General features: G+C 37.7%; 1 protein-coding gene across 1 annotated transcript in view; it reads left to right on the plus strand.

The window, feature by feature from the left end:
- Positions 1-12445, plus strand: part of slc23a3 (solute carrier family 23 member 3) — an 81836-nt gene that overhangs the window by 50715 nt on the left and 18676 nt on the right. The window contains exon 8 of the mRNA XM_028807225.2: positions 2471-2724. Within this exon, the coding sequence (XP_028663058.2) occupies positions 2471-2724 (254 nt within the window). The remainder of the gene's footprint in view (positions 1-2470; positions 2725-12445) is intronic.

The following is a 12445-nucleotide window of genomic DNA, read 5'->3' on the forward strand; positions in this document are numbered from 1 at the left end:
CTGAATTGTTTAGTGTCACCAGTTATGTAACACAGTGGACTAAGTATGGAGGTAAGCAGACTATCTACAGCATAGTGACACATGTGAATGTCTGCAGACTAAACACTAATGATGACCAAACATGGAATTAACCCTTGTCCCTGTAAGGCACTGGCACTTTCCGTTGCACTATTCTGCTACCTTGGTACAATACTCAGTAACGCTAATGCTACTAGTATCCTAGTAGTGCCTTTGTTGTAAGGACAGGTTTAGAAATCACCCAAGAAAACAGAAGATGCCACTGAAAATGGATTTAAACAAAAACAATGTACTGCCACCCAGTCCAGGGATCGTTTCTGTTTTGTGCCCTGTGCTTGCTGGGATAACCTCCGGCTTCCTGTAATGCCTGGGTTGTCCACAGCTGGCATCAAACCCAGGACATCAATAGTCATAGACCAAATGGACTAGGGCAAATGAGAACAGACTAACAACAAGAGATAGGTGCTTCAAAAGCATTTTCTGAATTTTCATTCACACAAATATGCGCACACACACAAAACATCAGTGTCCAATGAATAAAGTCCTCTCAATAAATTAATACTCAATAAATTAATAAATAATCCATAAAAACAGTGTTTGTGAGGAAGAAAAAACTAACAATAAATAATCCATTCATAAATAGTTAAAATCAGGAACAAAATGATGGCCCTAGTGCTCCATCCATTGTCTAACCTAGCTCACCCACAAAGGTCTACTCAATCATCCATTTTGTAACGCCTGTCTTGACCACCATCTTCAGCTTCCATTGGGCTCAACACTGAGCTCGGCTACATCTTCCATAAGCTCCTAACGGTGTCTGTGGGATCATTGGGAGACCATGATCTCCCATGATCTGGCTGCTCACCATATTTGATCACCCACAGGACTGCCATTCTTCTCACTACCCCATGGGGCCTCCATTTGCTTGTTTGTCTTCCTTAGTTCTGTTTCTCTCCTCGCTCTCACTCACAGACCCCTTATATCCCCAGCGAGTGTAGGTGCTCCATACGTACCGCGGAGCACTGATGAGCGATGTCTTTGTTAACCTCTTGTGAGCATGTTAAACACAATTAGCAAATTCCTTTCCTTTCACACACCTACGCTCACAGGGTCTGAGCTGCCTCACAGTTTTTCTAAAAACTTGCACTGCCATGGACCCCTAACTCACCTTACCACACTTCCCTCTGACCGTGCTCAGTATTAGGTATGTTTGGAGAATGGATGGATGGACAATTGCAAACTCAGTAATAACAAAAATAATGTTAGCAAAGAATTTAATAAATGTAGTGTTACATTAAATAATATCTGTTTTAAAACATTCATCATTCAAGGAACCTGCTTTACCATTATTAGGCAAAAGTATCAGGAGCAAAACAAGAACAAAGCAATTTCTGCTCAGGTTATATTAACACACAAAACTTCAGGCGTGCAAGATTAATATTGCCATATAAACCATTTATAATATGCACTTTATATGAAGCATGTTTACCACATACTGTAACTGATCACTCAATCAACAGCAGCGTCATATGTAAAGATAGTTTTGTTTAAAATAAGTGCCACCAAACTGTGTGCGAGCAATTTACAATTCACAAATTCACAATTCACTGAAGATTTAAGTATCTTTTGAATCATGGTTATAGGCATCTGACACACTGGCATGGGTAAATTAGTATGTGCATAATGGATTGTGATTTATTATTCTTTGATACATGTTAACTGGGAGAGTATAATAAATGAGAGCTTAGGGATCTTCAAGTTGTCCAAAATGTCTTTCTTAATTACTTAGATTTGCTTATTTTACCCTCAGAACATTTTTGTTTAATCATTTATGTCTATTACATACTGTACATCTGTTTACTGGTGGCATTTTTTAAAATCTTTTATACAAATCATGCTCTTTTTAACATATAGTTTCCTTTGCTGCTTCTGCAGAATGTTCAAATTGACTTTTATGGTATCAATTTCTCCTGCTGCCTGTTTTGCTGCTAAGACTTTTGATCTTATGTACATTTCAGAACAAATCTTGTGGCCTATTGAAATGATAAATTCTGCCAGGTGACCAACATTAAACAGATTCAGACATAACAGATAATACAGACCACATGTGGGGTGCTCTTCTCTCCATATACCAAAACTATAGGAAATGCCAAGTCTATAAAAAATATTGTATAAATAGGAGAGACATGATAATGGAGAGCAAAATAAAGAATCTTCCCTAACATTAATTCATTTCTCAACATTGAGAATGGGGTGAATCAAAATAGTCCCTGCAATGAACAAATAGATTTTCCAGAGTCTTGGTTCTGGATCGTTTTCAGTTGGAGCTGGAATTAGTTAGATAGAATTCTGAACTTTTGAAATTCAGTTCAACTGGATTTCGATCAAACAATATCAAGTGTGCTTAGTTTACAGAATGTATAAAAAGTGTAATAATATCTTTTTGTTTTAGGTCACAATGGACTACCTTTGCTGACTGGTCGCTCGCTATTAACTGGCATTGCAGCTGCTTTGTCTGCTGGCATCAGTTCACAAAGCTGCTATTTGATGACTGCCAGACTGGCCAAAACTCTGCCTCCCCCTCCGTCCACCTATAACCGAGGACTGTGTATAGAGGGTCTGGGAAGTACTATTGCAGGCATGCTGGGTAGCATATCTGGAACAGCAACTAGTGTTGCTAACAGCTGCAGTCATGGGTTAACTCAGGTATGGAAATATTTACATTGTATGCAAGAGAATGAAATTAGTTTAAGGTTAAGCTTTTATCAAATTGACATATTTGTGTGTAACCACCACCTGTTCTTAATGCCAAGCATTACATTCATAGCACAGTTTGTATTCGGGTTTATTGTGTTTGGAAGCTGCCTACAATGACATGGTATATTTATCAGTGAAAACCTACCTAGGCAGGAACGCCTTTTTAAAATGTTCTCATTTATTCTTTCCAAAATGTTAGTGTATTTTGTATTCATATTTCATTCTACTTATTACAATATTCTAATATCTTGTGATGTTAAAGTGAAACTAAGTATGTAGCAATGTGTACTTTGACTGTACTTTGTGATGTTATCTCTGCAATAAGTATCATGAACTATATAATGGAACTTGCTTTCCAGCTGAGTTGTAACTAACTGACTATCTAAATGACTGGCATGATTAGACACTATAAACCTAATGAACAAAAATGTTTCAGGTTGTTATGCTAGAGCAATGGTTCTCAAGTTTATGCCAGGGCCCACTGTTTCCATACATTAGCTGGTCTTTGTTCTTCCTCATCTCATTCTACATTTAGAAAGCACCCTTGTTCAAGATTTACTTTTTTAAAGAAATTTAGAAATAGTTGTATTTTTGTCAGGTGGCCAAGTGGTAACATTGCTACCTTACAGTGTGGAGACCAGGGATCACACCCTGGGTCCTCACTGTGTAGAGTTTACATTTTCACCCTGTGTCTGTGTAGGTTTCCTTCCAAAGACATGCAGGTCACATGACCCGGTGATACTAAATTGGCCCTACCCTGTGGTTGGTGTGTGTGTTTATACTGTGATGGACTGGCACCCTGTCCAGGCGATTGTTCTTGCTCCAGCACCCTCTGCAACCCTGTTCAGGATTAGAAAATGACTACAAAATGTTTTTTTTTTTCATAGCCTTAAATACTTAACTTTCTTTTGTTGTTTTTAATATAAACTAACATTGTTTCTGTGATGCTTGCTTCCTTAAATTTACCCTAATAATGTAATTTAATGAGTAGAGTGGCAAATAACACACCTGCAAGTTAGGTTACTTAAAATTCTAATATCAGTAGTCATTAATGCTAAATTCAACTCCCAAAGCTGCTATAAGGAATAGCCATTATGACTATAATGTCATAGCGCTGCTGCCTCGCAGTTAGGAGACCTGGGTTCGCTTCCCGGGTCCTCCCTGCGTGGAGTTTGTATTTTCTCCCCGTGTCTGCATGGGTTTCCTTTGGGTGCTCCGGTTTCCTGCCACAGTCCAAAGACATGCAGGTTAGGTGCATTGGTGATCTTAAATTGTCCCTAGTGTGTGCTTGGTGTGTGTGTGTGTGTGCGTGCCCTGCAGTGGGTTGGCGCCCTGCCTGGGGTTTGTTTCCTGCCTTGCGCCCTGTGTTGGTTGGGATTGGACAACAGACCCCTGTGACGCTGTAGTTAGGATATAGCGGGTTGGATAATGGATGGATGGATTATTTCTACAGAATAAGTAGTGTTCAATGATTAGAACTCAGTATACATTACATCAAAACTATAAATAAACGAGTTAAAAACTGATGCTGTTCTAACATAATGTTAAGGAAGTACTATATATTTCATGTTCACGACAGAATAATCAGCAGTCTGCAAAATAATAACTTAAGTATTATTCTGTGATCTTTTTTTCTGACATCAATAAGCAAAAACAACAATATATACTGACAGAATAAAAACCTGTAATGACAATAGGCTTCAAACCCCCATCCAATCCCTTGCACCACCCTCCAACAATCACCCTGTAGGAGGGGATTTCCAGAAGTGTACAGAAAGTGAGTCAGGAGATGTTCCACAATAGGCTTAGATTATTTTACCAGAGATGGTACCCAGACAGAAAATTTTCTGTTGGATAAGTGTCAGGGGTAAAATATATCCAGGAGAAAAATATATGAGTCAAAAGTGGAGTATTAACAGAGGAGGAGAATAGAGGACAAGCAAATAGAAACATCAGTCCCGAAAGCAGAGATTGGAAGATATTCCCAAAATATATGGAGAGAAGTGCCAGTGACAGTTAAAAGACACAAGTAAAAGATGGGATCCATATGGAATTTTCAGGGGGTGTGGTGTGGGTGATGTACACATTTAAACTGAGTATGCTGGTAATTGGAGTTTTTAGTGGATAAACAAATATTGTTAAGAATAGCTTTCCATGAGATGTCGGGGCGGTGGGGGTGGGTTCGTACTGCCAGCTTGAAAATAAATTTAGCGGTCTAGCCTGCTTATGCAGACTTGCATACAGGAATTCAACTGGGTGCAGTTTTAAAAATAACAAGCAAGGACAATTATAAACAGGATGGGAAGAACATGCAGAGGATGCTGGGACAGCTTGTGCATTATAAACTGAACTGATCAAAAGACAGAAAAAGAAGGAACAAGGAGGAGCAGAATACCTGAACCTAAACAATTGGAAAGTTCTGAGTCCTGACTCATCATAAATGTCACCAAGTGTCTTGATGCATCAAACAGTCCATGGCTGAATTTGGAGTGGCAAATTGGAGTTTTGGCAAGATGCTTCTGAATTTTCTGCCATATCTGCATAGCATTTAGGGGAGGCAAGTTTAATTTTGGGACAGTGAAGTAAAGAAAGAAAAATGACCTAGAGAAAACCTTGCTGGATTCAGCAGAGAACCAGGGGCCTCTTGTATAACACCGTGCATAGAATTCATACTAAAACATGGTGTATGGACAAAAGTAGAAATGTGCCTACACACAAAAAGTTTAGATGCATAAAACTGTATGTAAGCTAACTTCCACGCATTTCTGCTCCATAAATCCCAGTCAGCATGTAATGTAATGCACGTGCACACACCTGCCACCCCACTCCGACTCCTCCCAGAATTACTCCCCTTTGAATATGCAAATTAATAGACATAGCCCTTTAAGTTCAGCATTTTGTGAAAAGACAATGGCAAAAGCACAGGAAAAAAAGAAGAATTTCAGCAAATGCAAAGTGGAGGTGAGAAAAAAACTATTTTTTGGCTTAAGCAGTGGTATAAGCAACAAAAGGAAGTTATGGAGTGATACAGAATGGTGGAGACACTCGAAAGTTCAAGTTCAGAAAGTCACAGAGTGCCAAAATAAAAAAGAAGTGGTCAGATACCAAAGTCGCCATAAAAAGGCAAGTTGTATCCCACTATTTGAGTGTCATATAGAAGTGCATTAGGATACAGACAAAAGAAGAAAAAATAGGGACACATTGAAGAAAAAAGGCCAAAATGTCGATTTTAATCTAAAATTTCCACTTTAATCGTGTAGTTTATTTTGTCATTAAAGTAGAACGTCGTAAACTTCATCTTAAAATCGATGTTTAATTTACTACAGATTCTCAAATCCCATCGCAACTAAAGTAGAATGTTAAATGTTTCGTATTCTATAAGTTCTATGTGTGCTTAAATGGGCTTTTTCTTTTGTAGACAGGAGTGTGTAGGCACTGAACTCCACACAAGATACATTACATTTATGATATTACAGCTCTCTGAATATTTTAGAATATGAAGATGTATAATGGATATCATTTTCATGATGAAATGCATTAAAGCATGTATTAAACATGAGAGCACAGTGGTGCAGTTGTAGTGATGAGCTGGTGCCCCGTCCAGGGATCGTTCCTGCCTTCCACAAGATGCTTGCTGGGATGTGCGCTACCCTTGATGAAATAATTTATTGTAGCAGTACGGTGTCTGCCAAATGTACAAACCCCCAATTCCTGTCCTTCCATTTTCTTTCTCCACATAACCAATCGCTACAATATATGCTCTGTAATAATTGTCAAGCCAGCTGTAAGCTTAAAACGCCAATTCTCCAAAACTTTTAAGGAGCATTGAAAAATCTTCATAATACACGTTTAATTACTCCATCCATCTATTCATCCAGGGTCTTGCCAGTCCCAGCAAGCAAGCATACAGTGTGAGGCAGAAACAATTCCTGGACAGGGCGCTATCTCATTGCTACTGCTGTGCCACCACGGTCCCACATGTTTAATTATTAACAATATTTTAAACGAGGTTAACAATTTATCTGTATAATGTAATATGCATACTTTAATGCGTTTCATCTGAAAAATGATATCAAGTATACATTCTAGTATTCCAACAGCACACAGCTCCAAGAGGATAGCCATTGGAAATCTAAATCAATTTAGAAGCCAGTCATCATCTGTAAACACATTTTCTTCTATTGAATTGAATTAAATTCTTTTATTTTCATTGTATGGTACAATGAGATTCAATATGCAAATCCTCCATAAACTTATTTTCCTATAAAAAGATAATAATAATAAGATGAAAAAATGAAAAATATACAGTATGAAAGCATAAGTACAATATACATGTACATATTGTGCAGATAGTGCAAATGGTTCATAAAGTGCCTCAGGTTGTGCAATATTACAGGTGTAATGCAGTTTACAGTGAGATAATTGCAATTATAAGTACAAACAGTTCTACTGGGAACACTTGATGGACTGATTGAGTGTGTTTATAGCTCTTGGGATGAAGCTGATGAAAAAAATGAAGTTTTAACAGAAGGAGTAAACAGCAGACAAGAATCAAATGAGTTGAATTCAAATTTACACTTTAATTGACTTGACTGTGGAATGCATTGAGAGAGAGGAACTGGCATTTTGCTCAGCAGAGGCTTCATAAAGGTTTTGCATCAATACCAACAATTATATCAGAACCTTTTAGATTCAAAATCTCATACTGGGTTGGTGAACAAATGTAGCCATTTTCCTACTATCCATCTGAACTAGTGTGGTGCTTTGGTGTCACCCGTTGCATGGCTGCACTCTGGTCCTAATCTGGGATCCTGAGTTGGTTTGTCATGTGGTGGGTGCAGCAATGTGCTGTATCAGTGTGTGCTCCTAACCTCTCTCTCTCTAACTCATTTAGAATGTAACAGAATTTGATGGCATCATCTGAATCCATGCCAAATATTTTTGGCTGCAAGTTGTGCTGAAGAAAAATAATCGCTCTGCACTAATGTTGGCTGATGCTGAGACTACTATGAAGTAACATTGTTTAAAATTCTAGGCACCTCCTTGGCCAATTGACTGGATTTCTAAATGAAAATGACATCCACTCTCTTTCACCATAAATAATCTAGGATCCAAACCAAAGCCTCCGATGTTCCCAGAGGCAATCAAAAGATCAGCCATGAGTATAGTAAAAAAGAAAATTAAGAGATGCAGAAAAAGCAAATGAATAAGATAAGAAGTGCCAGAGTATCCCTGCAAACATGTGACCCCTCCCCACCATAAACACAAGCTTCAAAAATAATTCACAGGGCTTCTTATCTAAATCCTACCCCAACCAACCCACTAACCATCCACCTCTCAAAAACCATTCCTGACCATCCCATCCTGCCTGCGTACAGACAACCATTAATACATAACAGAGCAAGGTACTGATAAACCATCATAGGTAGGGAGTACATCTTCTAAATATCTTAGCTCCGCAACACTTGACTCCAGGCAGTAGATCCATTGGCCAAGGCTTTGCAAAAAGGGACCACCCACAGTTCCCCCCAACTCCAAAAAAAACAGAATGTAACAAAACCCCCCACCATACTAGTACGATAAACACAGTCAAAAAACAAGTCTACATACACAAAGTTTGTATTGCATAAAAATCTCCAGAAGCTCACTAACAGACAACAATTGGAAAGAAAGTTGACCGGAACCTGTTTAGGAAATTCATTGGTATTTCAACTTCAGCATTCTCCTTAATTTTCAGGATGCAAAGATTAGTTTCACAATTTCTATCTTCCATTTCCATGAGTTGAGCACTTAATGGCGCCAACCAACTGTATAGCGAAGTAATCTATTATGGTGATGGGGCAGTTTCCAGTGGCATTTTAAGTTCCAAAGAGATCTTCTTTTCAGTTTCAGTTTTTGATTTCTTGCATGTCATTTTGGAGCCTACTGAGCTGCACCTGGAAGCTGTGCTGTAGAGATTTGCACATGACAGAGAACTGGTCAACCACAAACTGCTTCAAATTAACGAAAGAAGCTTCCATATATTTGAACTATTGGCATACTCGTGTTCTGTACATTGACTTCTTCACATGGGTCTAGAGACCTCAGAATGAGACCTTCTCAAACATGACACCATCTATTGATTCCCGAGGTGTGAGTAAAATATTTTCTTATGAAAATTGTACAGTTCAGTGGGAAGGAGTTTTATAAAATTAGGGAAACGCAAATGCGCGTCAAGAATTGCCTTAATGTGTGTCCATCAACCACCAAGGATCACATGGTCTCCCAGTAACTTCAGTATTTATTTTCTCTTGTGTTGCATTTCTAATAGATACTAGATAAGACATTTCTTTACAAGTGTAATAAAGCTAAGAAATTTATCTTTAGGTTTTTCAAGGCCCATAACTTTCAATAAGAAATTTTATGTACGATCGGTTTTGGGTTAAAATCTATGTTGGCCCTTGGGCTCTGCTTCTTGAGGAAATTGTGTTTCCTAGAAGAAGCTGAATTAGTGTATTATGGAAAATTCCCAAGCCATGTTGGAAATGAACTGTTCCCTTTCTGCTAGGAGATCACTATATAAAAGTAGTAGATGCCTGAAACGCAAGGCAGAGCTGTTTCATAAAGAACATTGGACCTCTGTGTGATTACACTGGAAAGTTTTAGGTGGACAAACCAAAAGGAGAAACTTTCAAAGCACACATTACATGATACTTCTGTTTAGGTAAACCTTAGAGACCAAAAATAAAATCTTTAAAAAGAATATTTTGGTTTTGACAGAACATAATGTATTAATACAGAAAATAATATTATAATCATAGTATCAATTGTGATGGATTTTGTTACATTTCACTTGACAGAATAATTTTTAAATATTTGTTCTGTTATTACTAATTAATAGTGCAGTAAGCACACTGTACGTTGCTACGATTGAGACAAAGGAAACTTTTTAAAAAGTTTGGACAATGCAAGCTATAGATAGGTTACACTGCAGTAACCTTATTTGAAAATATAAGAGTAATGTCATCTCACATATTACTGTCTATATGGCTTTCCCAGTACCATTTAAATTCAGTAGCTGACCTTTGACAATCAAGGACCATCATAACATTTATACAGTGGCTACCTTTGATCTTGTGCATAGAGAAGTTCAGTGCAACAAATGGACTATAACTGTTAGGTGCCATTGATGATTAGTGTGAGCACAATGCATTAATAGCTGACTTTTCAATTTGTACTGCCACATTATTGTCCAGTTTCAGCTAACTTGTATTTAGTTATCTCATATAACACAGGACATATAACTATTTAGTGTGGATGCACAATTTATCAATTGTGATAATAAAAGCTGAGTAAGAAGTTTATCACAGACCTGCAGACGTTTTATTATATTCCTCTCCCAAAAAAAAAATCACAAGGCACCGCCATGTTACCCTCAGGAACTCCATTAGCACTTGTCTTACTTGTGACTGATGAAAGCGATGCACAGATTCATTTTTAAATCTGAAATTGGTGACAGGCAATGAAAGAAAGTGTAGTTGTGAAAAACCAAGAACATATTACATTAAACAAGTATAAAATAAAAAAGGCTGTAGAAAAATATAAATGAAAGCATGAATAGGATACATAAGAAAGCTTGGAACCTAGAGGGTTATGTCAACCATGAATTCACAAGGATGCATAAAGAAAAAACGAGTGCATACTAGGCTTAGCAAGTTCGGTGTTTTAGTATTATAACATCAACTGTCCAGAAGACAGTATTCCAGAGGTCTTTTAGATGAAACTCCTATGGAACCAAATGATAGTAGAGGTATCATACAGACAGAGGCATATCCATGGATGCAGCTTTGGATGGGTGCTTTGTAATTTCTTGCAGTATCAGATCTCCTTCTGTAATTATTCCAAGTCATCATTTAAAGGTTTACTTTTAAATTGCTTGCAAAATTCCTGTAGTCTTTCCCAGACTAGTGAGCAGCAACAGTTGTTCCTCAGAGATCACGTCTTAGGTCTTTTGTCTTTGGTATGGTGTCACCTCAAACCTGGAATGCTCCAGTCTTTTGTGTAATTAGTAATTTATTATGTCATTTGTAAAGTTTGTAATTGTATTAATAACAATGCTTTGGAATCACTATAGTTTTTCTTTTTTTTGGTCTGGCACCTCCTGACTTAACAGTACATGACCATTCCCCCCATACAGATGATATACTATTCGTTCTGTCAGAACGCCTCAAATCTCACAGACTTACCACTGTTTATAAGGTATTATAGTATATAACTTCTCCCCACCTTCCCTCCTACATCTATAACCTCAGGCAATTAGGTGTAGTAAAAGACATGCAGGAGTTAAGTTACAATTTATTATTATTATATATTATATATCAATATTATATTATTGATAATATTCATAAATAATAACAATATGCAAAGTACATTTGAATATTGGCAGCAATACAACCTGATTAAATGGTGATGTGTAGTTTCAGGCGGCACACAGACTTGTTAGTTACTTAAAAATGTCTCTAGTTAAGGCATCATTTGTGGTCAGCTTTCTTCAGAACAGGCCGCATGCCTGTATCAATATGGCTGCCGAGTTGTGCTCTTCATTGTGTTGTCCTTTTCAGTTCATGGTGTGAGATGGTCATTCAGCAGTTTAGTAATAGAGAGAGAGGGTGAGATAAAGCAAGCAAATTTATGGGTTTTCTGTCCAACCCCTACAGCCAATAGGGCGTCATGGTACTTAAAGGCTTCTGATACAAGCCAGTTCCAAACAGCCATGCTTCAGACCAATGGGGCAAAGAACATCTTAACACCTGCCATCCCCCAAAACCATATGTTAAGGTGAAGCTTGGTAAAGCTTGGCAGTTAGGCAGTGTGGCTTTGTGTGGGAGTTGAGAGACTTTAGAGAAACATTTACCAAACTTGTTTCTTGTAGTCTGGGGTGGGTTGGGGTTGTAAACATGAATGCTTCTCACTTATGTAACAGTAATATTACATTGCATTGCCTAAGTTACAAATAAAGACATTCAAAATATGCATCAACTTATATGCAAAATCTCACATCACAACACTGTTCAACACGTCTTGGTGTCTATTTATGCAATACATTGAGTTTTTTTGGGTTCCTCCCTATTTTTAGCCCTTTGGACTTGAATAACTCTCACTTTAGGCAATTTGTACACCATATTTTGTGCAGAAAATTATACCCTCATGATAAAAAGTAAACCAATTGGTGACTTTAGCAGAAATGATTAAGAAAGACTTGAAGTTGTGCAGGTGACATCAGCCAACCCCAGTAGTTCGCCCTCAGTGCGATACAGAGGGTTAAGTTACTCCTTTTTAAAAAACCTTTGAAAAAATGATGGAGTAGTGGTTAGCATTTCTGTTTCACTAATCCAGTACACGGGGTTTTAATTTTCACTCCTCTCTGTGTTTGTGTCAAATTTGCATATCTTAATGTGCTTGAGTGAGGTTTTCACCATGTACTATAGTTTTTCTCCTGTGTTAGCATGATTGGGCGTTACAATTAAGCAGTACACCATCTAGAGCATTTTCTTACCATGCACCGACCCACCAGTTAAACTAAATTTGATTAAGCGAGTTTAAGACAAAAATAATCAATCAGATGTGCTGTTTACATTGTAAATACAGGCTATTTTATTGTGGAATATGTGAGACTGACCAGGTTCATTAT

Source organism: Erpetoichthys calabaricus, chromosome 8 (assembly GCF_900747795.2).
Source record: "Erpetoichthys calabaricus chromosome 8, fErpCal1.3, whole genome shotgun sequence".
In the NCBI taxonomy this organism is placed as follows: domain Eukaryota; kingdom Metazoa; phylum Chordata; class Cladistia; order Polypteriformes; family Polypteridae; genus Erpetoichthys; species Erpetoichthys calabaricus.